Source organism: Protomyctophum parallelum (genome assembly GCF_964188405.1).
Source record: "Protomyctophum parallelum genome assembly, chromosome: 16".
In the NCBI taxonomy this organism is placed as follows: domain Eukaryota; kingdom Metazoa; phylum Chordata; class Actinopteri; order Myctophiformes; family Myctophidae; genus Protomyctophum; species Protomyctophum parallelum.
The window spans coordinates 37,460,078-37,485,887 of record NC_139711.1 but is presented as its reverse complement, the minus strand read 5'-3'; the positions used below and the strand labels follow the sequence as shown (position 1 = coordinate 37,485,887).

Here is a 25,810-nt window from a genome sequence, read left to right as displayed (position 1 = left end):
GTTTCAGCGTGACTGAGGGGTCAAGGTCTTACTGTTACTATTTCTATTGAAATTTACATTTCATGATAAAAACTTGCATGCCTAATTTGGAGGAGAGCAAGCAACATAGATATATCAATCTGTGCTTTCATTGTCCCATATGAAAGTATGAATCCAAGTATATCCACTCCCTATGGTATGATCAGTGTGAGCAATGTGCGTAGGAGTAGAAACCTGAATGTCTGGTAGATGTAGCAGAGTTCCTCATACCTTTCTTATCTCCTCCAGTTTCTCGAGTACCAACTCCTGGCCCATTAGAATCTGTCTCTGGACTGAGATAGGGTAAAGAGAAGTCATTATGAACTCCCATCAACATAAATGTATGACAAGGTATAAACGTCTTGGTCCCTCGCAGCTACTGTAGACATTTGGTATGCAACAGGACCTAGATTATCTGCCATAGTCGCTTGTAGAGTAGACAAACTTAGGCTAAGTATGTGCAGACAGACAGCCCAAATCAGGTTTTTGGCATATCATCCAGATTGGGCATATCCAGGTTGGATTCAGGCTGCTTTATCACCAGTAAAAACTAAAGAAAACACATGGAAACTGAATTTTACAATTCAGATTTGAACCACATTCAATCAGTTTTCTCGCGGTTCCCATTCGGCCGTTTTACCGGCCACTCTACCCTGGGCCCTGAGCCGCTACCGCCCTGTTCTAAGTCAAGTGGATGGCAGAGTTCACACAGACTCATTCATTTAAAAGAGATGTTCGTTGTAGTGATAGTGCTCAGTGTGTTTAGTAAGTGTATACAGACTGTTATGTGGAGTGTGGACAGTCAGTACTAAAGATTGAATTTGACAAACAAATCAGATGGAGCAGATAAGAGACAAGAGTTGTCTGGACAAAGCCACCGAAGCTGCAGCCAGAATGGATACAATGTACATTTTTATATTTAGTCACAAGCATTTGCTAATTACTTTTCATTGGTTAGATATTTATAAAACCCTTAACCACTTTCAACCTGATATGGCAGGTCATTATAGGTGAAATCTAAATTCTTTGAAAATAGCAGATCTACAAGCTTCTAGATCAGCAATTTTTCTAAATATTTATTGTAGATTGTATTGTTTAAACAATATTTTTGGTTTGCTATTCAGATTTGAACCACATTGATTTCAACCACATTTGAATCACATGTTCAAACGATATTTATTGTATATAGGCCAATTGTCATTAGTTAAATATTTCCAAAACCCACACTAAACAAAGTGTATAAAAAGGTGAATAGTCTGCCCGACAGCTACGATGCATTACATTAGATGTGATGCTCCTTTAGCCTCCTTACCTTGTTTACTTCCCATATAGATCTCCATCAGGTTGAAATTGGATGGGTCCTCCTCCTAAAAGCATAACATCATTGTGAGCATGGTGGTATAGTGTCATAATAAATGATTTATTCAAATTATTTTATACCATCAAAGGATAATTTTGTAGATGTTGCTAATGCAAATGTATTGAGCGGGTGTCTCCTTTTCCCTACTTATCAATATACTTATTATTATGAATTATATTTGTCTGTATGTCGCCGTGCTGAAAGCTCTCAAGCTTTCTTGTGTTTTATCCTTTTGACAGACACGTACGTAACATCTTTTGTCAATAAAAACTTAAATCAATTAACAAATATGGGTGCGTGAGCCAGCCAGGTACCTTTCGGCCAAGCTGAATGAGGACCTCATGGCAGACTGATTCTACTGTGGTTTTCCTGGATATGGTGATAGATACATAGGCCGCGCCAACCCTGAGAAAGAAAATTCACACAAATGGAAAAATAAATTAGAAGGCAGCAGCTAAAAGTAGGTATAAATTATTACTTTTTTTTTACCAGTCTACTAGGTCTGACACAATTATCGCTTGTGCTTTCAAACACTTTAACCCCAGACGTCCCTATTCTGGGGATTTTTTTTTTAAACTCAAAAAACTTCTAAAAATAAAAATAAAAGGTGAACATTGCTGGTCTAAACACTTTGCGATGTGACTCATTGTGAGTTTTTTGTTTTGCATTATTATTTTGTTCACTTTGCACTTTGGGTAATGCTCTGGCATAAAACGGTGGTCACAGCAGCACTCACTTCAACCAGTCAGCATAGATCTTGAGGACCTCTGTGTCTTGGGGTTTGGCCTTGAGAATCCAGGCCTCTGGGACACTGTTATCGGGGCTTCCGTTGCGGTTGAGGATATCCTCACTGTGGAGGGGCTGCTGGCTGTCATACTCCTGGAGCTCGTAGCCCTGGGCCTCAACTGGGAGGTAGAAAGCCCTCAGTGCTGCTTCCTAGAGAGTATGGGTGCAACAATTAATCAAATTTATCCATTTAAGCGATTACCGGTATTAAAAGAAAACTACTTTTTTGAACTAAACATAATACTAAACACAATACAATAATCACAAAGAAAAGAATCAGTTAATGAGTTTTTTGCTCATGATCCGATTCCGATCATTTGATTTGATCTGCCGATACCGATTTCTTTCCAATCCGATATTTATATTTTTATAGGCCACTTATGCCATATCACAATAGTACAATATCCAAAATCACAAACAATATCCAGTCTGACATCATGATATCGATATGGATATAATATTGATGCTAGGGATGTCCCGATCACGTTTTCTTTGCTCCCAATCCGATACCGATCGTTGATGTGATCGGCCCCGATTTCCGATCACGTGTTTTCGGATCGGGACAACACTAGTTGCAACCCTACAGCGGTAGTGAGGGTTGGTTGGTTCCAGCAAGCTATGTTGTATTCAGATTCTTCCTAAACCATGAGATTAAAAAAACACTCCCTCTTTAACACTCTGATTCAAAAGGTCTCTAGTGAGGCTAAGGTCAAAGTTTAAAATTGTAATCATGATGCTGAAGGTGAAGCTTGGACAGAATGCAACCCACACATTGTTCATCAAGTTGTCCTTTTTCTTTTCTTTTTGTTTCTTGCCATTAAGACATGGCATTTGGCCAAAGACTTATTCAATGATCTGCCACAGTGCCACTCGTTTGATAACGGAAAGGAATTTTAATAAATTATGGGTTCGGCTTTGTGCCTCTGTATATTGCCTACCATGTTTTTCTCCTTTTTGTTTTATTGTCTCAACCAGGCCGAAGGCATGGGGAGCAGGGATGGCTCGTATCTATGGGCAAGGGGGGCTGAGCCCCCCCTATCTTATGGAGTAAAGATGAGAAATTATTATTAAAATGTTTTAGAATAGATACTTTTATATTCTGGTATAATCTAAAGCAGCAACAGCATCAAATAGTTACAAGAAAAACACAAAATAGGTCAAAATGGGCTGATTTTTTTACAGCCCAAAAGGCTTCCATTGGCTTTCATTGCGTTGAATGATTGACAGCTGCCAAGACACGACTGCTTGGTTTACTTGCCATTGGGGCTAAAATCTCTCAGCCCCAGAGCCAATAGAGGGCTGTGCTCAGCCCTAATGCCCGCCTCAGACCGTGAGGTCATTGGCTATTGACCAATCACAGCACGTGGCCACCTGCTCGTGTGTGGTTGTTTATGATGTGAAAGAAGTAGCCTATTTTAAATGAAATAAGTTTATTATTTACTTTATAATCCGTTTTGTCCCGTGTCCGTGGAGGGGAAAATGAAGTTAAGAGACTGGGAGCATATCGTCCATTTTGGATATAACAAAAGGAAAGGATACGAAGAATACGTTTTGTGAGTTTGAAATTCTTGCTTGGGGCAGACACCGGACCCACAGAAAGGTAGAGTGGTCTGCTTCATTCATCTCACAAAGTTAAGAAACATAATCGCTGGTTTAATCACATTGAAAGTGGCTCGAGCTCTCATTGAGTTGGGAAGAGAGAGAGAGAGAGGCTGTGTCTGTGTGCGTGTGTTAGTGTTGTTTCGGTGCCGTGTGCGTGCGCACGTGCGTGCATGTGTGTGTGCCTTGCAAGTTGCTTGTTTCGAAACGGCACCGACGCACGCGCGCAACGCAACTGGCGCAAACGGCCCGTTTGCGGCAGTTGCGCGCGCGCACGCGCGTGTGTGCGTGCATGCGTGCGTGCATGCATGCGTACTGTTATTATTAATGACAGTATAAGAGCAGCTATACATACAAATACAAACAATGTTCAGTGGAGTGTTTGTTGTGGGCATGCACTTCTGTTGTTGTGGAGCATTTGCTGTAACAAAGTATAGGCATGTAGTAGTGTCATTGCTGTACTTTGATATCTGGAAAATGATGCTATTGCTGCAGGTTGAACTAGTTGGGTAGCATAGTGTAATAGATTAGCACTGCATGGGTACTGGCTGGGTTGTTGTGGAATGTGATGTTGATGCTGTTGTTGCTGTAGACCAGTATTCTGTGAACATGCTGTAGTATAGGGTGAACAATGGATAGCATGTTTTTGTATTGAGTTGTACTTGAAATGTACTGTAATTCTGCAAACTGTTAATAAATCAATCAGCATATACTATCGTATATTGGCCCGTAGCATAAGATTTCTTAGGAAGCCCCTCCAACCAACATCACCTAGAACCGCCACTGATGGGGAGAGAGTATGTTTTGCACTCCGTCCGTGTGTGTGTCCGTCCGTCCACCTGTGTACAGCTAATCTCCGGCACTGTTAAAACCCGGTCGATGCCAAATTTTGCACACACACTCCCTGGATGCAAACGATGAACCTCTGCCCCAAATCTTCCAGAATGGCCTGTTATAGCGCCACCAGGAGGTCGACATTTGAAAAACACATTTGTTGATATTACTCCTCCAGATTCTGTCCAAAAATCCCGCAAATGGATACACACTATCTCTATAGTCATGTGTTCAAGCCGGATCTGTCCGATATTTCATATTCCATCCTAATTGGATAACATTGGCTTTCAAAGTTTGCAGGATTGGCCCGTTTTGAACAAAAAGCCTCAAATCATGAACACAATTTACGTGAAATCTTTCAGACTTTCCTACTAGGCTGAGGAATATATCCAACCCTTTTCACATTGGCCTGTTATAGCACCACCAACAGGTGGATTTTTGCAAAACACATTTTTGGAATAGAATGCCTCAAATCATGAATGCAGCGTGCAATTTACGTGAAATCTTTCACGTACTTTCCTACTAGGGCTAGGCTGAGGAATATATCCCACACTTTAATTTTGTTATGTCAATGCTTTTGTTTTATTGGTCTTGATGTTGTATTATGTGTTTTTGTTTCTGTATTACTACACTGTGGTGCGCACATAAAATAAAACTATAGTATGAAATATTAAAATAAAAGAAGTTGTACCAAGGACAATTGGCGATATATTGGGTTGCTCATCAAGAATATCCCGGAATCAGCCATCGAGAATATCTGGGGAGACATCACCCCAAAATCAAAATAATGATACGTAGCTTGCAGAGTTAGTTCAGTCAGATATACTCGAGGGGGTTCATGCCGTCCTCAAGGGCACACACAGTACTATACTCAAGGGGTTAATATGCTGCATTACTATGTGTGTGCAAGTCCCACACGTCATTCGCTGATGTGGCAGTCAGCTGACCAATTGGGCAGGCTACTTAAGCTCACTAGACTGCATGCTCTTCCTGCCTTCCTCTGCATATGGTTCCTGGTTGTTATGTGATGTTTGCTCCCACCACCACCCCAGTATCACCGGTTATTTATGTTCCCCATGGGGGTTTTATTGTATATCTATCTCCCTGCTCTTAATGTTTTATGATGGTGTTTAATCGTGCCGAGCAGGGATAAAATGCAGCAGAGCCGAACGCCAAGATAAATATCATATGCACTTATCATTCTATAATAAACATTGGTTCAATCTATTCGTGAGTTGTCTGACTGAACTATATTAATAGTAATATACGTAGCATTATCTGATGAATTGAAAGGGAGGACCCTTATGTAAACAAGTTTTTGTGCCTCTTCTGGTTCTATCCTCAAGTAGCTGGTTTTTGTATTGACCTGTACTTTCGTTTGAAATGTACCCATTCCGCATACTGTGAAATACACGTTTCAGTAGTAGGAAGTAACACAAGTAGAGCTGGTACTTCTGTGGCCACACTAGTAGCAGTATTAATAGTTCACTGCTCGACCCTCCAACAATACAGGAGGAAATACCTTCCTCTGGATTTTTATACTTTTGTGAGGGAAAAGAACAGGGGGGACTCTCACCACCACTTCCTCGCTCTTGGTTATTCTGGGAATGGACACCAAGCGGAATTGACCGCGCTTGGCCGCGTCGTCGCCATCGAACACCTTGAGAAGCTGCTTTCCTGTTGTCAAGCACAGAACACAAACACACTTCAGACGTGTTGTGGAATGTTTTGTTGTTGCAATATCAACTGCCACACACATTGGACGTACAGTATGTTTGCTTTTAACCCATTCTGACCTGAGATCGGAAAAGAACAGGGGGGACTCTCACCACCACTTCCTCGCTCTTGGTTATTCTGGGAATGGACACCAAGCGGAATTGACCGCGCTTGGCCGCGTCGTCGCCATCGAACACCTTGAGAAGCTGCTTTCCTGTTGTCAAGCACAGAACACAAACACACTTCAGACGTGTTGTGGAATGTTTTGTTGTTGCAATATCAACTGCCACACACATTGGACGTACAGTATGTTTGCTTTAAACAAAATTAGATGCTACAGTTTACAGGTATTTCTCCCCGTGTGCAGCACTTTTTGACCCAGCGTCCCTATTTATAGGCAACAATTTTCACAAATTTCCAAAAGGTTTCACAACTTTCCAAAAAGTTTCAACATTTTCAACAGTTTAACATTTTTCAATTAGTTAAAAGAATAATTATTGGAAATCTGTGTAATTTATTTTAATGAGATAAACATTAGCTAACCACACCAACCTGAATCTGGAGTGGATGCTGCCTGGCCCTCTTTGGCAGATGCTGGACAGGACATATCTACCTCATCAGAGTTATCTAGTCAAAAAAACATTTGCACAATGAGAACAGCCTTCGTGGGATGACAAAATTCTGTAAATATTGAAATATTTCAAGAATAATTTACATTTGTTGGCAATGAGACATATCCTATTTCTGTACTTAAATACTTCGGATCAAACAATGGAATATGTTTAAGGTTGATATAATTCCCTGTGGATAATGGTATAGTCCCACATAAAATACTCTCACAACTCACTTACTATGAGCAGGCACACAGAATACTATCAGCAACAGGGGATGTGGTTTCGACTTAGAGCTTGACATGTCGGGTTGTGATAATGTCTGTGTTCCCTGCCCTTTATGTGTGCCTGTATGCATTCTGTGTGTGTGTGTGTGTGTGTGTGTGCGTGTGTGTGTGTGTGTGTGAGTGGGTGTTTGCAAGATAACTGCCAAACCGCAGTTTTGTGAACGTTGTGACTGCAGCGTTAGTAGTAAATGCAAAAGAAATGTTTGCATCCAATCTTTGTGTGTAATATGTTTCTGTGCAACTGTAGATGTGTGTGTGTGTGTGTGTGTGTGTGTGTGTCGCGACGTGTGAGCACCCGCCCGTGCGTGTATGCGTGCCGTGAGTGTGCATGTGCGTGTGTATGCAGCCACCCATGTGTGTGTGTGTGTGTGTGCTTGTCTTTGTACCCATGTCGTTGTGGCAGTTCTCAGAAATGCGGTAGCAATGCATCTTGCTGAAATTCCTGGAACAGAGACGAACACACGCAGGCTGCAGGAACATGCCGCGCAGCCGGCCCAGACTGCACTCTGGAGGCACTGTGACATAGCAGGCAGCATGCGTCTGCAAAGACAGGACCACGACACTGAATTTGCACTTTGGGGGGAAAATAAGCTTGAAAAGCTGAGACAGCTTCTAGTGAGAAGAAACCGCTGGGCTGTTACTGGCGGCGCACTGTGAGAAATGATTTGAAGTGACGTGCGCTTGATACGGGAATACAAGATACTGTGAATAGTGTGGCTTTTCTCTGACTACTTTCACGATGACGCAGATAGAGCATTATTTCTCGATGGCCGGGACGCCGGGCTGGGAACTAAAAAGACTACTATTGTAGAAGAATATCGTGTTTTAAAGTATTCAATCCTGGTCTGTTGTATGTGCGTGCAGGTCTATGTCCAGCGCAAAACAAATTGACAACCACTGACGTAGAGCACAATTAGTGGGCCTGAAAACCATCAGTCAAACCTATAGTCAAATGTAGACTTTGATAGGCAAATGGTTGATTTGAATGCCCAGGGTATCTTTTTCTCAAAAGGCACGAACATACAAATGACAACATGAAAAACATACAAATAAAATCTGGTTGCCCACTGGAATGACTGGATCATGCTCTTTTGAAAATGTATTACATTACATTCCCACCAAAAGGTGACATTTCAAGTGACCTGAGGAAGATTTAGAAGCTCGAATTTTTTGTTGCGGTGGAAACAATAAATGGGAACATGATTCTATTATTCTGTTTTCAACAGTAGGTCTCATTTTAATCTTTAACTACCATGAAGGAGATGTAATCAGTACATTATTGATTTGAGTTATTATTCCTTCAAAGTCAATATAATTTGCAGGACAAACACCAGCAGCCAAATGTGATTGAGCAGTTAAAAAAGTCAAATCATGTGGATCTCGAGATCTAGACTGGGAACACCATGGCTCCGATGTGGATTGCAATATGTTGCCAGCCAATCAGTTATCTATGAAGTAGTACTAATGTATGACTCCAAATGTGGGCAATGTGTCAGTGAGATCATAGCAATGACGTCCATTAAAAGCTAGTGTGATATTTTTTGGTAAAAAAAGAAGAAAATAAATAGGTAAAATCTCTATAGTCCAGATTAACCGCTGGTACAGACATACACACTCACAGACCCTCTTCTAGATGCCTCACCCACTTCAGATGCTTTTCATTGGTTCTTACCGTAATGCCGCACCACTCACACCTCATCCCTGCCAACGCGTCTGACGAGCTGCAGGAGCGACGGCACACTTCGCAACGCGCGGCTGACAGAATGTTGCCCTCCCGCCAGTGGTGGTGAAACGTATCCTGGGCCTGGGTGAAAGGGAAAAAGATGTGTGAGATCTCTCAATTCTGGAATTGTGCTCTCTATCGCAGTGGTTCTCTCTGCAGTGGTTCTCTCTGCAGTGGTTCTTACCTGTTTTGGGGGTCCCCACTGACAAATTAAGACTGAATAATTGTCAAATAATATAAGAAAGAGGGAAACATTTTGAAAATAGACAATCTATAAGCTCACAATGCCTCCGTAGATCTGCTATTTTCCATCTGTGATGGACTAGTAACAGTATCTGTGGAACAGAGTTAAACTAAATTGAATGCTTCAACTCTTACATTACGAGTGCTTGTCAAGGTTCAAATATGATTATTTTGGGGGTCACAGCCTGAAAAGTTTGAGAACCACTGCAATACAATAGATTAATTTAGGGATACAGAATTATTAACAATTATGTATTTATATAAAATGAAGGTTATAAAATGTTAATATTGGGAAAAAAGAAGAAATACTTGGTTACAATATTACATACAGTATAGCAAGCAGAGCGTGCAAGTACTGCGATCGGATGGGTATGTACTGTCGGTGTTGTCAACCTGCCAATAAGGGACCACCATTCTTGATGGTGACGTAACTAAGGTACGTTTAAGGTTAAGGTATAAGGTCAATAACGGATCTTGCACATTTCACCAGAGGGATCAATAGGAAGACAGGCTCTCCTGAAGCAACTAGGCATTCAGTGTCTTTAGCAGCAATCTCTGCAAAAACATAAGTCACCCGTCTGATCCTGATTCCTGAATTTGAAGTTTCATTTGTAAAGATTTTTAACAAGCTACAAAAGGAGGTCCCCAAATTGCACAGCCCAGGACACCACTGGTACATGTATCAACAGTGAATGTGGACAACAATGTATCATATTGCACCATTTATGTGTTATGGGGGGGGGGGGATGCTTGTTAAAGCCCTAATCACACCAGAGGGTCGCCATGCAACTCCTTGCAACATGCAACTCCTTGTAACTACTTGCAACCATTATTCCCAATGGCAGTTGCAAGGAGGCACATACCACTTCATTCATGTTGATCACTGATTCTGCTTTCACGTGGCGTTAAACCCACTGCACTGGGGCACAATTGCCATCATTGTTTTTCCACCATTGACCGGAAAGCTCACTCTCTTGTACAGTTTGACGGCGAGACTAGGTGGGTCTTTGATTAAAGAGCATTTGTTGTGGCAGGTATCGAGTGTGAGCACTCAACTGAGCCCTACTCGTCAATATGCTGTATCCAGCACTTGTTAACTTATTGAAAAAAGGTCAGAATTTGCAGTTGTTGCTGTAAATTACAAACAGGGCAGTTGATTCTCTACTGAAGTCATTCTTTAAGGTAGTTGGCACTTACAAAGTCCTCCTCAGTACCGTCGACATGGCAGTTGCGACAGTCGCCACAGCTGAATATGGCACAATCAGTGTGGACATGCAGCTCACACACTGAAACGGACAAACACAGTTCCCACATAGGTACAATTCAACAAACACATGCCGATGAGAATGGAGACTGTTTTATACTTATTTTGAGTGCATGTGTATTAGTGATCCATGCTTTTTCTTCTACAAACCAAATTTCCCAAAATAGACATAATGACCCCTGCACTTAAGACTCATTCTGTGTCTTTGCAGAAAGTCTGCCCCATGGGCATCATTAAAACTCGAGTACACACACAATGCGGACCCGGAGCAAGTAGACCTGCTCTGTTTACTTAAGTGCGTAAGTACACAGCACCAAGGCAGAGGCTGTGGTTTTGATTTAAACAGTGTCACACCTTTGTACGTCACTGCTCGCTCCACTTTCTGCTTATCTGCTGAACTGGCCCTTACTACGAACTTAAAATACACATCGTCATCTTGTGCAATGCCTCACAAAGATAAGTCATTAGAAGTAGCTCGTCTCTGGGGTTTATAATTTTCTGCAGCTCAAGGGCACGTTGTTCATAACTGGATGCACATTACAATTCCTGGGAGGATTAGGGAGGCTGACCTTCACAGCGCAGGGCAGTGTTTCCCTCAGTTGGTTTTCTGCATACACAGCAGAACCGCTTCTTCATTCCAGCTGGGCCAAAACAGTGGGCCACCGGTACCTGCAAGGAATAATTACATAATGACACTACATTGTAATACAGGGTCATCGTTAGTCTTGCGTAGCCAAACAACAAATCCACCACAATCTCTGAATGCTATACCGGAAGCATTTGAAATTTGTAGGGGGCAAGTCTGGCCATGCTAGACTATCATTATTGTTACCATCGTAAATATAATTTGCTTGCATAATGTTACAATAGGCTAAATAATGTCACAATTATAGTGTTTTAAAAGCCTAATGCTGCATTCACATGGGCTCAGTAAGGCTGCAACGATTAATTTATTGTAATCAAAACGATTATTCAATTAGTTGCCAACTAATTTTGTAATCGTAATCAAATCGTAAACTAATTGCTGGATTTTTTTCCAATTAATTGTGGGTGTTACTTAACTATAGTTTTTCCAGTGTTAAATATAACTAAGCTAAAGAGGAGTGAGCCATCTCTCTTCCCTTACAATCTGCCCTATGCAGAATCACATGGTATCCAAAAACATCTCAAGTCTGAGCCCATTTCATGTTTGATGTAAGAAACAACCATATGAATGTGATGCAACAATAATGACACAACTATAGGGTAACAGTATGTCGCAAAAACACGACAACACTACAACAATAGCCAGGACATTGCCATTGATGTTCAAGACATTTCCTGTGTTGTTACAGGTGTTAAACAGTTAATGCTTTTTGGTTTTTAAATGTCAGAGTGATGCTAACAAATGAAGTGGGTATATGGGAGTCTGATTCCATATAGAAATATAGAGTCTGCAAACTCCAGTGTATTAACCCAATCGGCCCCAAGGTCTGTGGCCGGTTCTAAAAAAAGTCTTCACATTCCATAGCCATGTTTAAGAAGAGCTTGATATACTTTGTTGTGTCGCACATCAAAAACTAAAAGTTCACAACGCGTCACAGCACTATGCTGCCTGTTCGGCTATTTTTGCTGTGCGACACCGTTGCAAACAAAGTGTAAATCCAGCTTTACCTCCTGGCTTGTAATGGACTGGGAACAGAGTTAAAAACGCGTTTCTGCGCGCAGGCCTTTTTTCTTTTTTTTTGACACTGACGAAGGCCTGCGCGCCGAAACGCGTTTGTCTGTCTGGTATGACTGCTGCTGCGGAGCACTATCTTTATTAATAAAGACTCTTACTCGACTGGAAGTGCGGATTTAATTCATTTTCTATATGTTCTTTTGGAATCTGCACCCAGCACACGCCTGAAACTATATAAAAGTGTCTGAGTAGAGCGGGCCTTTTCCCCTGAAGGGAACAGAGTTGAGAACACACTAGGCTACTGCATGGTAACTCACCCGCACCAGTGTAGCTGTCATACATGAACACACTGTCCTCACAGTCTTCAGGCACTTCTCATGGCACATGAAGTTACACACTGGGAACGACAAGACATTAGCATTGGGACGACAAGACATTAGCGTTAGCAGTGTACTGTTGTTATTCCATGGGGGGTACTGTACTCGTCGTAACTCGACTACTCAGAACGTTTCAGATTTTTGTCTGATATTGGTTAATGGTTATGGCTACAATGCATCCCACTTTCATTAAAACAGTTACATCTGGAAAGTAACACAAATATTTAGGTATTATTTGTCAGCGTAACAAATTCAATAAAAAGAAATATGTTAGCTGGCAAGCTTGCTGCATTTTTCTTTTTACCTGATCTGAGGGAATATTAACTAAATGAATGAATATTAAAGCCTAACACACACACACACACACAGTCTCACACACACACACACACACACACACACACAGAGCACTTATTTCATGTATGTTAAATGATCTTTAAATGTGCATGTGTCCCCATGCTGCATTACAGAGTAGTTTCTTGTAGACACTAGCCAGATCATGATTATAGAGATCTCTGCCAACTGATGCGTCTCTAGGCCTCTAGAGAATTCAATGAATAAGGTAACAGCCCTACGCGTAACCCAATGCTATGAAAACCAATCCTGAATCTGATACCAAGCAAACAATAAGACAGGAGGTGATCAAATCAAAAGTAATTTTTTAAGCTCGGCTGTGATTAAAAGCCAAGTCGAAAAAGTACTACATAACTATGTGCGCTGCAGCTCTTAAAACCAAGAAAATACAACACTTTAGCTAATGGCTATGCCATATTAAGTAAGCAGCATCCATGGGAACCAGTGGTTCCCGAGGCATGTGTCCCATAGGTCAGGACTCAGAAGCCTCTCTCTCCTGTCCTGAGTCTCTTGGTATGACTGTATGAGGCAGTTTAGGGCAAATTCACACTGAGTCTGTTTGATTCAAACTGTTCCCGAATACGATTGCCTGGTCCCTGCTCGCCATGATTCATATTGGCCTTGATTCTTCCGCACTCGAGTACACGTCACATTCAACTGTATTCAATGCTTTCCCATTGCAGCGATCCATATTCGAGTACACTTCACTCTGTCCCGAGACTACCTACGCAGCATTCACACTACCACAACATCTGCCAAGTGGACCCGAGTGCGCACCCGGTGCAATTGGACCATTGTGAATCTGCCCTTAATGTACAAGTATACCCCCCCTAGGCATGACGCTAGCAAATATGTTGCAGGGACCAACTGGATAAGGTGCATCACGACCCCCCCCCCCCCCCCATCTAACCCTTGATACTGAGTGCCAAGCAGGAAGGCATTGGGTAACATTGTATAGTGTTTGACTCTTTGGTGTGACTCGGCAGGGGATTGAACCCAGACCTCCCAGTCTTATATCTAATATTCATCCATCCATCCATCTTCAACCGCTTATCCGTAGTCGGGTCGCGGGGGCAACAGCTCCACCAGAGTGCTCCAGACTTCCCTCTCCAGAGCAACATTAGTGACTTCCTCCTGGGGGATCCCGAGACGTTCCAAGGCCAGTGAGTCGATGTGTTTCCTCCAACTGCACCTTGGTCTGCCCCGGGGTCTCCTCCCAGTGGGATGTGCGTCGAGGACCTCCCTAGGGAGACGCCGAGAAGCACCCTAACCAGATGCCCTAACCACCTAAGCTGGCTCCTTTCCAGGCGAAGGAGCAGCGGTTCTACTCCGAGTCTCTCTCGTGTGACTGAACTTCTCACCCTATCTCTAAGGGAGATGCCAGCCACCCGTTGAAGAAAACTTATTTCGGCCGCTTGTATTCGCGACCTTATTCTTTCGGTCATGACCCACACTTCATGACCATGAGAGTAGGAACGAAGATTGCTCGGTAGACGGAGAGCTTTGCCTTCTGGCTCAACTCTCTTTTCGTCACAACAGTGAGGTACAGCGACTGTAATACCGCCCCTGCCGCTCCGATTATCTGGCTGATCTCCTTCTCCGTCCTCCCCTCACTCGTGAACAAGACCCCGAGATACTTGAACTCCTTCACCTGGGGTAATGCCTCAATTCCCTACCCGGACTGCACAAACCACCGATTTCAATATAATATTGATATATTGCCTAGCCCTACAACCAATGAATCGCGTAACTCCTTGTTGTAACTAACTGTAGTTTGTAAATGTGTTTTTAGGTTATTACCAGTTTGATCAAGAGCACTGCTAGGATTATGAGTGCTATTTACAACAATGTCATACAGTTTGATGATGATGACATCATGACATGAGCAGTTTAAATTAAGCCATCACATGGCTTAAAAAACAATCGTATAAAGTGGCTTAGCCTTTTCATACGCACAATACTGCAGGCTTTAATGTATTTGTTGTTGTTTTTGTTTGTATTTCTGCCTGCTGCTTCTTCACCAAACATCCCCGCCAATCTCGTTGCCATGCCAACTGGATAAGGTGCATCACGACTTCACTGCAGCTGATTGTGCAACAGAACCTTCACACACACCCCACCAAACCCCCAAAGACCACCACTCTGCCCAGTAACAATTTTGCACACCATAGTCTTTGGTAAGGTACATCATGTGTTTCAGTGTAACCATGTATACGTGTGTATGTGTTTTCTCATACATGGCAGGCTATAGTTTACAGAAGTTGAGATGTGGTGGTCCAGTCTGCCTGTTGATTTCATTCTGTCTTTAATTCATATAAGGCTAGTAGCTTGTGTGGCAGCTGAAGAATAGTGGAAGGGAAGGGAAGGGTAGCCACCCCTCGGTTATTGTGCTGCTGGGTGTAGCCAAGCATCACTAGAAAGGACAATGAACCTTTTGCAGCATTGCTCTCTCGTCCACAAATACCTATGTCGTCTTATCAGAGCCACGGACTTCAAACTATCATCATCTAGCAGTAGCAATCATGTCAATGGCAGCCTACAAAAAGGTCAAACAACAAAGACCGTGCAGCTGTAGGCTAAATTAAGGAAATGTTGATTCGCACAATAAAACGCCTACATGCATGGCTGGGGGAGAGAATGGTTATGGGACCAAACGAAACAGCTGTTTTAGAGTCGTACCTTCACACAAGAACCCGATGAGCCCCCAGATGAAATCGCTGCAGTTGTGGCAGAAGGTGGGCTTGGTCAGCGTGACTTTTTTGAAGCAGTGGCCGGGGGCGCTGACCTGGTACTTGTGGCGACAGCCTGCAGGGGACTGTTGTGCCCTTTTCTTGCCCGAAACGGGACTGGCAGCGGGGCTCTGCTCCGTGACGCCAGCGCCGGGATTCCCATGCTTGGCACGACTGCATTCTGCCATGTCGCCTCCACCACCTCCACCCCGGGCACCAGGTCCTCCAGACACACTTTCACCGAGACCGAGAGCGGACAAGCAGCAAACAGCGATCAGAGTCTTCTTGTTCGCATTCCGGGTCGTAAAACAAGCACGGTCTTCTTCCCCAGGCGGCAGAAAGGCACAGCAGCAACCCCGTTTGCTACGTGGTGGTCAGGTCTCGTCATCCTACCACCACCAAAGCAGAGCAGAACAGAACGGGGTGGCGGTGACAGGGTGGTGAATAGTGATGTTGTTGTTGTTCACTTCACTTCACCGCTGTGAAAGCTAATTAGCCTGCCTGTAAAAGTGAAACGGGGAGGCTGGTAAGCAGCTCAGCTCAGCGGACAACGTTCAACAATCACATCCAGTCACTCAGTCGTGCACGGTCTCCCCCTCCAAAAAATATAGGAAAAAAACATTGATCAAAAATGGTCGGAATCTTCCCGACAGCCACTGCTGTCATCCATCCACTGCCGCAGGTTTTGTTGGCGACACCGGAGTGTTTATTAATACACCCAGATCAACAAGTCTTTGGTTGAATGTGTTTTCATTTTGCCAGTCGTTTCACAGCCACAGCTTCTCATTGCTTTCACACGTCCCAATAAGTCCTCCTACTTCCGCCCATACATTTCCTAAACCAGATTTATCACACTTCCTTTCTTCTTTCCTTGTTTCCTTCCTCCCTTGACGTAATAACGCACTTGAAACAGGGATATTATTAGTAGGCCTATATCTCATTTTGTCACACGAAGCTGAAAACCTCCCAAGATGGGGCCACCTGTCCATTAAATGAACGCAATGTTATTATGTGGAAAAAGACAAGCTTTTAGGGGCTAAATTAGTTCAATTATAGTTCAATTAGTTAAAAGAAAACTGGGGACAGTGTTAATTTTGTTGACTATAAGTCTACCTAGTACCAAGGTTTTTCAGAAGACTAAAAAGGACTAAATCAAAATATTGTGAAAATATTAACACTGACGGAATGGTCAATGGAGTATCATCAGCAAGGTTATACGTTTTTTCAGTGAGTGCATCTGTGCATGGTGATGTAGGCTATGTGCTTGACTGCTTGTAGATCAAGACGTCATCTCGGAACCCGGTCCTATAAAACATTATAACTTTAAGAAGGGATAACTGTTAGATTATGACAACATAACAAACATAACAAACTGTGTAATCACAGTTAGTGTATAGCCTACACAATATGGTCAGTGTCATATCCACTGAGATGGGAAATTGGGAATCATATGGGATGTTAGCCTAATATTGAAGAAAAACAGTCTATGTAGCTGTCTACTATATTGGTCACTGAATCATATCATACCACATGGTGTCAGAAATGCAGATGTCTAATTTAAATCTAGGAAAAATGCAGAGGACAGGACATAGCCTATGCTTGTTGTTATGTTAGAAATATAATATATCAATAACTAATGCACTTGAGTGCCTACTTGCTTGTTGCACACAAGAAAAATGTATATTATTCGGAAGATATGCTGTCACGTATACAATATTATTTATTTTAAACTCTCAATAACATTGCTTTAAATTTACTTAATCTTACACTTTAGTGATATCAATACTAAATCATGGTCTGAGTAATAGGTGTCTCTAACTTCAATGTTTGTAATGATATCTTCATATTTATTTAAATAGACATGATATACATGATATACTTCCGTAATCTGTAGTTGGATTTGTGATTAATTGTTTAAAGCCTAATCCGGACATGAAGGTGTTTATACTTCCATCTTGATGATATGTTTCAGTGTCAAAAGGGACATACAGCATCAAACCACTCGAGTAACAGTATACCACTAAATCAACTCACAAATTACATATACATAGACATGTATATATACCTCAACATAGAGGCCTTTCCTTTAATCCACCCGACACTGAAACAAACCCTTACGTCACCATCGTAAACCAATTATACCCTGGCATTGGTACATATCTTCATCACGTCATGGGACATACGCTTCATAGCATCGACGGAAAACATACGTGCACGGTCTGCTTCCGTATGTCCCGTGCCAGCATATGACGTAATGATTACTTATGCCTGTTATGGCAGTGGCGTCGTATTACATATGTATACGTATACATAGGGGCATTACCTTTAGTCCACCCGACACTGAAACACGTCATCGTTACGTCACAATCGATAACCAATTATACCCTGGCATTGGTACATATTTTCATCACGTCATATGCTCATATGTCTATGTATATATGTACATGTAATTTGTGAGTTGATTAGTGGTATACTGTGGTTACTCGGGTGGTTTGATGCGTATGTTCCTTTAATCCACCCGACACTGAAACATATCATCATTACGTCACCATCGTAAACCAATTATACCCTGGCATTGGTACATATCTTCATCACGTCATGGGACATACGCTACGTAGCGTGACGGAAAACATACCTGCACGGTCTGCTTCCGTATGTCCCGTGCCAGCATATGACGTCATATCAAATGCTGCTAAGGGACATACGCATCGTAGCACCTGACTTATAACATTACTTGCACGCTCTGCTTGGGCAAGTAATAATAATGCACTGCTGTAGCAGGGAGCACAGCACGTGTTGATGAGTTGCAGAAAAAATGATGAGAAGCCAAAATAGTCTTCTCATAGTCTCATAGTCTTAATGCCAAAATATCTAAACATTGGCCAATTAAGTAAGTTTTACTTTTTTCATTTAATCTAATCATTTCATCATTATTTTCCTTAAGTGTTAAAGTGTGTATTAAAGAACTCAGAAACAAGCTACAGTAGGCCTACAGTATAGTCTGCCCAGAAACATAGCATGCCACACACATATAGCACAACACTGACATCTAGTGACTATCTGCAGCATATTCTATCGTGGAGAGGAAAGGAAAGAAGAGGGGAAGGAGACAATTAAGGAGAAGGAAGAATTGATTGATTGAAAATTGCAGTTTATGGAATGAATGGGTACAGTTCGAACGATAGTCAATACAAAAATTATACGAGGATAAAACCATAAAAAGCACTAAGACTTGTTTACATCAGGGCCCTCCATTTTCAATTCATCAGAAGAGCGTGAGAGAATGGGAGGAGGAGATAGTAGGAAACCCACAAAGCCAAACAAATGCTATTGCTGTTTTTATTTAGTTTTTTTTTTTACATTTGCTTGCTAGTAATTTGAGTAAGCCTACATGTTATGTGTAATGATTTCAAATTGCCACCAGATGTCAGTCTAGAACAATGAAAAGTCTTTAAATTGTTGAATATTTGGTCCATAGTATTTATTATTACTGGTACCATTTCGGCTTACTTTCAGTATTTTTGTCCGAATATAATAGAATAATTGATATTGTTTTAAAACAACAGCAGGATTAACACTATATCATTTTCATTCTGTCTTGTTTGTATCTATTCTTTGTCTGTCTGTCTGTCTGTCTGTCTGTCTGTCTGTCTGTCTGTCATTGCTTTGATGCCTATATACACTATACAGACAGTATACCGTGGTAGACTTGCCAGTCTCCAGGGTTTCAGAATAATGTAGAAACAGAAATACAGAATTTTACATGTTTCACATTGGCATAGACACTAGATAGATAGATAGATAGATAGATAGATAGATAGATAGATAGATAGATAGATAGATAGATAGATAGATAGATAGATAGATAGATAGATAGATAGATAGATAGATAGATAGATACTTTATTGATCCCCAAGGGGAAATTCAGGTTATCCCAAAGCTCGTACAGGCATGTTAGTTAAAAAACACATCACAAAAACAGGGGGACACATGTTAAGACTAAGCGGGAATAAACATAAAAGGCATTAAAAAGCATTTAAAAGGTAACAGTGGGGATGATTAAAAATCCTTTGCTATTGCACTCAGGCCCATAAATAACTAAAATCTAAAAAACCTCAGTCCAGTTCATAGACCTAGCGGCTGGCCTTCGAATTGAAGAGCCTAATAGCTGTTGGTACAAAAGTTCTCTTGAACCGGTTTGTGTTGCACGGCACTGAACGGAACAGATCCCTGCGGTTGCTTTTTCGGCCCACAAGGATACTGTGGAGCGGATGGCTCACATTGTCCATTATGGCCTGCATCTTGGTGTTGGTGCACCGCTCAACAACAGACTCCAGTGAGTCCGGCCTCTCCCCCAGTACTGAGCCGGCTTTCTTCACCAGCTTGTTCAGCCTCTTAGCGTCCTTGTCCATCACGCTGCCTCCCCAGCACACTGCAGCATAAAAAAGGACACTTGCCACTGCCGACTGGTAGAACATGCGCAGCATTCTGCTGCACACGTCGAATGACCCGAGCCTCCTCAAAAAGAAGAGCCTACTCTGTGTCTTCTTATACACATCCTCAGTGTTCAGAGCCCAGTCCAGTTTCTCATCCAAAATGGACTCCCAGGTATTTGTATGACTGCACCTGATCAATGGCTGTCCCTTGGACCATGACGGGCTGAAGAGGAGCAGGCTTTTCCCTGCGGTAGTCCACCACCATCTCCCTGGTCTTGGAGGTGTTCAGCAGGAGGCAGTTATTTTTGCTCCACTCTCCAAACGCCCTTGTCACCTCCCTGTATTCCTCCTCCTGCCCACCTCCTTGACACACGCCACGATTGCTGTATCATCAGAGTATTTCTGAATGAAACAGGACTCTGTGTTGTATTTAAAGTCTGACGTGTACAGTGTGAACAGGAAGGGAGCCAGGACAGTCCCCTGGGGTGCCCCCGTGTTGCTCACCAACGTCCCTGACACACAGTTCCCCAGCCTGACATACTGTGGACGTCCTGTCAGGTAGTCTGTAATCCAGGTTACAAAGGTGGGATCCACCCCCATCCCATTCAGCTTGTCTCTGAGTATGGGGGGTTGGATGGTGTTGAAAGCACTTGAAAAGTCAAAGAACATAATCCTTGCGTAGCGATTCGGCTTGTCCAGATGACAGTGGACTCGGTGCATCATGTAGAGGACAGCATCCTCCACGCCAATGTGTTCCTGGTATGCAAACTGCAAGGGGTCAAGTATGTCACTGACCTGTGGTCTCAGTTTACCCAGTAGCAGCCTCTCCAGGGTCTTCATGATGGATGTGTGACGTGAGGGCCACCGGTCTGTAGTCCTTTGGCTCACTCGGCCTCCCTGCCTTGGGGACCGGTACAAGACATGATGTTTTCCACAGAACCGGGACCCTCCCCTTTTGAAGACTCAGGTTGTAGATCCTCTGTAAGGGCTCTGCCAGTTCGGCTGCACACACTTTCAGGAGTCTTGGACACACCCCGTCTGGGCCTGCTGCTTTTCCAGGGCGCAGCCTCCCTAGCTCCACCCTCACCTCATCCACTGTGATGAAAGGTGGTGATGGTGGTGCAGGTATTGCCGGCCCTGCTGGAATGATCGGGGGGTGAGCAGACAGAGCTGGGCCTGATGGTAACGGGCCATCATCAGCCCCTGTGCTGAACCTATTATAAAAATGGTTGAACTCATTGGCCTTGTCCACGTCCCCTTCAAACCCCTTTTTGGCTTTATAGCCCGTAATGGTCCTCATCCCCTTCCACACCTCTCTGGTGTTATTGTCCTGCAGCTTCCTCTCAATTTTTCTTTTGTAAGCCAGCTTCGCCTGCTTTATTGTCTATGGCAAATTAGAAATCCACTAGATTAGATACTGCATGCCCAGTGTGCCCAGTGTGTGTAAATTTTAAAAGCTGGTAGCCTAAATACATATAGCCTATAAACAGCCTAATGTAACATAACATTAATGTAGAATAAATTAATGAAAATAGAGAAGCACAGTGTGTGTGTGTGTGTGTGTGTGTGTGTGTGTGTGTGTGTGTGTGTGTGTGTGTGTGTGTGTGTGTGTGTGTGTGTGTGTGTGTGTGTGTGTGTGTGTGTGAGTGACGCAACTTGGCCTGTTTTAGCGCCACCATGAGGCTGATTTGAAAACTGTCAAGTGGCATTTCTTCATCAGCCTATAGTGGGAATAGGCATGCACGGCTTGGGAAGCCGTGGATATGCACGGCTTGGGATATACTGCCATGTGACGTCTTCCTTCTCAGAATGCATTTCTTTCATGTGGATTCCAAGGGATTCGATTTCCCAAACGTTGCGTAACTGATCTGACAGTGCCTGTTCCTCTCCAACGCTGATGTGCATCACTTCAATGTCCACAACTTCAGTTATGATATGGTGACTTCTCCTTGCACCAGCCATCCAAATACACTTTCCAGTGGCAGTGTGTGTGTGTGTGTGTGTGTGTGTGTGTGTGTGTGTGTGTGTGTGTGTGTGTGTGTGTGTGTGTGTGTGTGTGTGTGTGTGTGTGTGTGTGTGTGTCGTGTGTTCGGGTCCCGTTCATGACGGCCTTTGCTGCGTGTGACGTGTCTCTCCCAGACTCTCTCCTTCTTTCCTATACCTTCACTTAATCATTATAGATATATATATAATCAAAAAGCCAAACAACCTTTTAAAGGTATATTCAGTGATTTCACTCAAAAACTCCTTATATGGCCAGCACACTCTATAGTAGGGAGGATTATCACAACAAAACAAAAAAATAAGTGATATTTGAATTAAGTGAAATCACTGAATATACCTTTAAACAAAAGGCGCCGTGGCGGTCATTGTCAAATGATGTGACGCTCGAGCAGTCAGAGCGCGCCAAAAACATCCGACCTACAGTATACTAACCCCACAGTATACGACACACACTGTTTGTCTGATATTTTCGGCCGACATAATACCGGGCAACTGCTTAACTTTGACGAAGTATCATTTATATACTATATAGGCCTATGTAATATAGGCTGTTGCTATATTGGACACTTTACATGCAGAACAGAAGACAATTAAGGTAAGACATTTGATTTAACTAGCCCACTTGGCAGCCAATTGACAAAATAACAAGGTGACAACTGACAAGCGTTAATGATGACAATATCAGCAGCACCTGGCACCTGACACAATTTTGACAATTAAATAAATGACCTCAATCAGATTTCCCACACTAGCCTATATCAAGCTATAGTAGCGGCAAGCCTACTTCCCTATAAATGTAGTGGAGTCAAAAAGTATATGCTACAATTTGTCTTTGAAGCTATTGGATGTTGGCGGCTATCCAAAAATCCACGGAACTGGCGACATGTTTTGGTTCCAGACAGTTCCAAACCAACTTTTCGGGTCCTGATTCTGAATCTGAACCAATTCTTTTTTTTAGTGGAAACTGAATTCGTTCAATATTAGGCGGGAAAAAAGAACGTAACGGGTTCAACAGCGGTGGAAAACGGGCCACATATCCTCAAACATGTATTGAATTATAGGTTTCATGATTAGCCTACTATCCACGACCGCAGGCACTGAATATCACTTGCTTGCATCTGCTCTACAAGTAACCTGTCCTAGGCTACACCAGTAGGGGTCACTGTAGCTGACTATATCCATTGTCGTTTGGCTCTCAGCAAAAATTGATTGATTGATTGATTGATTGATTGAAAATTGTATTAACATTTTGCAGAATGGGTACAGGCTATAGTTCAAGGAAGTACAGGTCAATGGTCAATACAAACTAAACTCTAGGAGGATAAAAAAAACAGAAAAATAAATTCTTGTCTTGTTTACATCAGGGTCCTCCATTTTCAATTCATCAAAACATTTAAAGACATAGGCTACTTACTGTATATACTTCTATGCAAAAAATAAATCTTATAGGTTAAAACCTTTGGAACTCCTTGCCTAGTCTAAAACTAGAGACGGATGGTAACGTGTTCTACAGAGGACTCAAACTATGGTTGAAATCAAATCAACTGTGCTCACATGTATATAGTGTCTGACTGGTTACCTGAGTGATTATGTTTATTTTTGTTTTATGGGTCAATGTAATGGCTATTGTAAGTTTGTTGTGAAATATTATTAGTATAGTATATTATTAGATTACATGTATAGGTAGTTTGTATAGAACGGCCTAACCAGCGACTGGAGTTGCAAATTAGCCATGGCTGGGGGGGGACTTTTACTTTTTTATAGGGGTCAGTTTCGAATTGCAGCCACATGTAAGTGCTATTTGAGAGCGGTTTTGAAGGAGTCTAGGGATTCACATTTATTAACGGCAGTTGGTAGGGCGTTCCACATTTTAGTGGCATAGGAGCAAAATGAATTTAACCCCTAGTTTGAGCCGAATCTGCAGTGAACTTAGTTTATGGAACTCCTTGGTGTTGTGATCGTAGACTTTGTTGAAATTCAGCAAGTATTTTGACAAATGACAGATAGGTAAGTGGTGTAGCGTATCTTGTAGACCAGGCGCATTGCAAGTTGTTGTACTATGTTGTCAAGTTAACCTGAGCCAGCGATTCCCAAACCCTTTTGGCCATGCACCCCCTGTTACCTCCTGACCTAGCTGACTGACCCCCCACAAGGAAATATAAATTGCATAAGCTATATAGAGATTCCTATTTATCCACATATATGAACCTGAATAGTGAATATGGCATACGGTATGCAGCGTAGGCTATATTCTGCATATACTTGCCATATATTGGCATAATATGTTAATATATTAAAAATAAAACCATATAGCACCACCATTAGCCCTTTCATGTCGTGCACCCAGAAGGTGCCCGCGCACCACAAGGGATGGATGCACACACCACAGTCTGGGAACCACTGACCATCTTTCTAACCTATCAAAATGAGCAGGGTGAGGTGGGTTCTGAGAGTAAGGCCTATAGTAGCCTGACCAGTTTGTTTTGGGATGTTTGGAGCCTTGTTTTTAGGGCCTTTGAGGTGCTGTGGTACCAGGAGATGCATGCATAGTCGAAGAAACCTTGTATGAGGGCTCCTGTTTAGGGTCTTCAAAGTAGTGTTAGTGCACTATAGAGCAGCAGAGGAACACTTTGCCAGTAACTGATGATACGGTTATACAGCTAAACAACAGTCCAGTAGCATTTATTTCCACCAATTGGAGGAATTTGTATGTTTAAAACCTGACATATACCGTAACTGAGAGAGAGGAAGCCCAGGCCTATGTGATTAACAGGATGAACTATAGGTTTAAGCCTATGTATCAAAAAAGGCACATGTCCAATCTCCACATAGCTGATTGATTGATTGATTGATTGGAATATTTATTAACAGTTTGCAGAATTACAGTACATTTCAAGCACAAACTCAATACAAAGACTTTTAACTGTGAGTGGACGACCCAATTAAGCATTACACTTGTTTACAACAGGGTCCACCTTGTTCAATTCATCAAAACATTTAGAGACGTACAAATAGACACTTCTATATAGTTAAAGAACAGAACAGGAATTCATCATAAAGGAAGCAAAAAGGGAAAAGAAACATATACAGTGAGGGGAAAAGGGGGGGGGGGGGGGGATTCAGATTGGGGCCAGTTTCGAATTGCAGCCGTCCGTAGGTGCCCTTTGAGAGCGGTTTTGAAGGAGTCAAGGGATTCACATGTCTTAATGACTGTTGGTAGGGCGTTCCACATTTTGGTGGCATAGGAGCGAAAATAATTTAGTCCCTTGTTTGTGCCGAATCTGGGTTGTACATGGTTTGTTGCACTCCCTCTGGTGTTGTGGGTGTGGACTTCGTTTACATTAAGGAAGTATCTAGACAGGTACATGGGTATCTTGGTGGTGTATCGAATCTTGTGGACCAGACCCATTGCAAGATGCTGTACTCTAGCTGTCGTCGACCCTAAGCCATCCCAGCCTGTCAAAGTGGGCAGGGGTGAGGTGGGTTCGGGGGGTGAGGCCAAGTAGGAGCCTGACCAGTTTGTAAGCTCATTGACTATTGTTCACCAAGCCAAGACACTGAACAGTGTCAACAAAATGCTCACTATTTATATAAGTCACAGACAGTGCACTGGATAGGCTCAAGGGGACTTTAATGGTTTTCAGTCCAAGCCAATTAAGGACCCGTTATGTGAGAAAGTGATGAAGCTAGGGACCGCCCCACTATAGGTATGGTATAAAATTGTGTTGCAGAGTTATACTTTTTCATAGATTTCCTATAGCCTTATGCTTCATAGACTTGTTAGACAGCATTGTCAATGTGTAGCACATATG

The 25,810-nt window shown here is 42.5% G+C and overlaps 1 protein-coding gene across 1 annotated transcript in view; it reads right to left on the bottom strand.

Annotated features, from left to right (window-relative positions):
- Positions 1-16,336, bottom strand: part of dgkq (diacylglycerol kinase theta) — a 30,262-nt gene extending 13,926 nt beyond the window's left edge. The window contains exons 1-12 of the mRNA XM_083785932.1: positions 15,509-16,336; positions 12,419-12,498; positions 11,011-11,110; positions 10,375-10,463; positions 8,884-9,015; positions 7,598-7,751; positions 6,866-6,940; positions 6,174-6,274; positions 2,115-2,314; positions 1,693-1,783; positions 1,331-1,385; positions 250-311 (exon numbers count right to left, since the gene is read on the bottom strand). Of these exons, the coding sequence (XP_083642058.1) occupies positions 250-311; positions 1,331-1,385; positions 1,693-1,783; positions 2,115-2,314; positions 6,174-6,274; positions 6,866-6,940; positions 7,598-7,751; positions 8,884-9,015; positions 10,375-10,463; positions 11,011-11,110; positions 12,419-12,498; positions 15,509-15,746 (1,377 nt within the window). The 5' untranslated portion in view covers positions 15,747-16,336. The remainder of the gene's footprint in view (positions 1-249; positions 312-1,330; positions 1,386-1,692; positions 1,784-2,114; positions 2,315-6,173; positions 6,275-6,865; positions 6,941-7,597; positions 7,752-8,883; positions 9,016-10,374; positions 10,464-11,010; positions 11,111-12,418; positions 12,499-15,508) is intronic.
- Between the last annotated feature and the right edge of the window lie 9,474 nt (positions 16,337-25,810).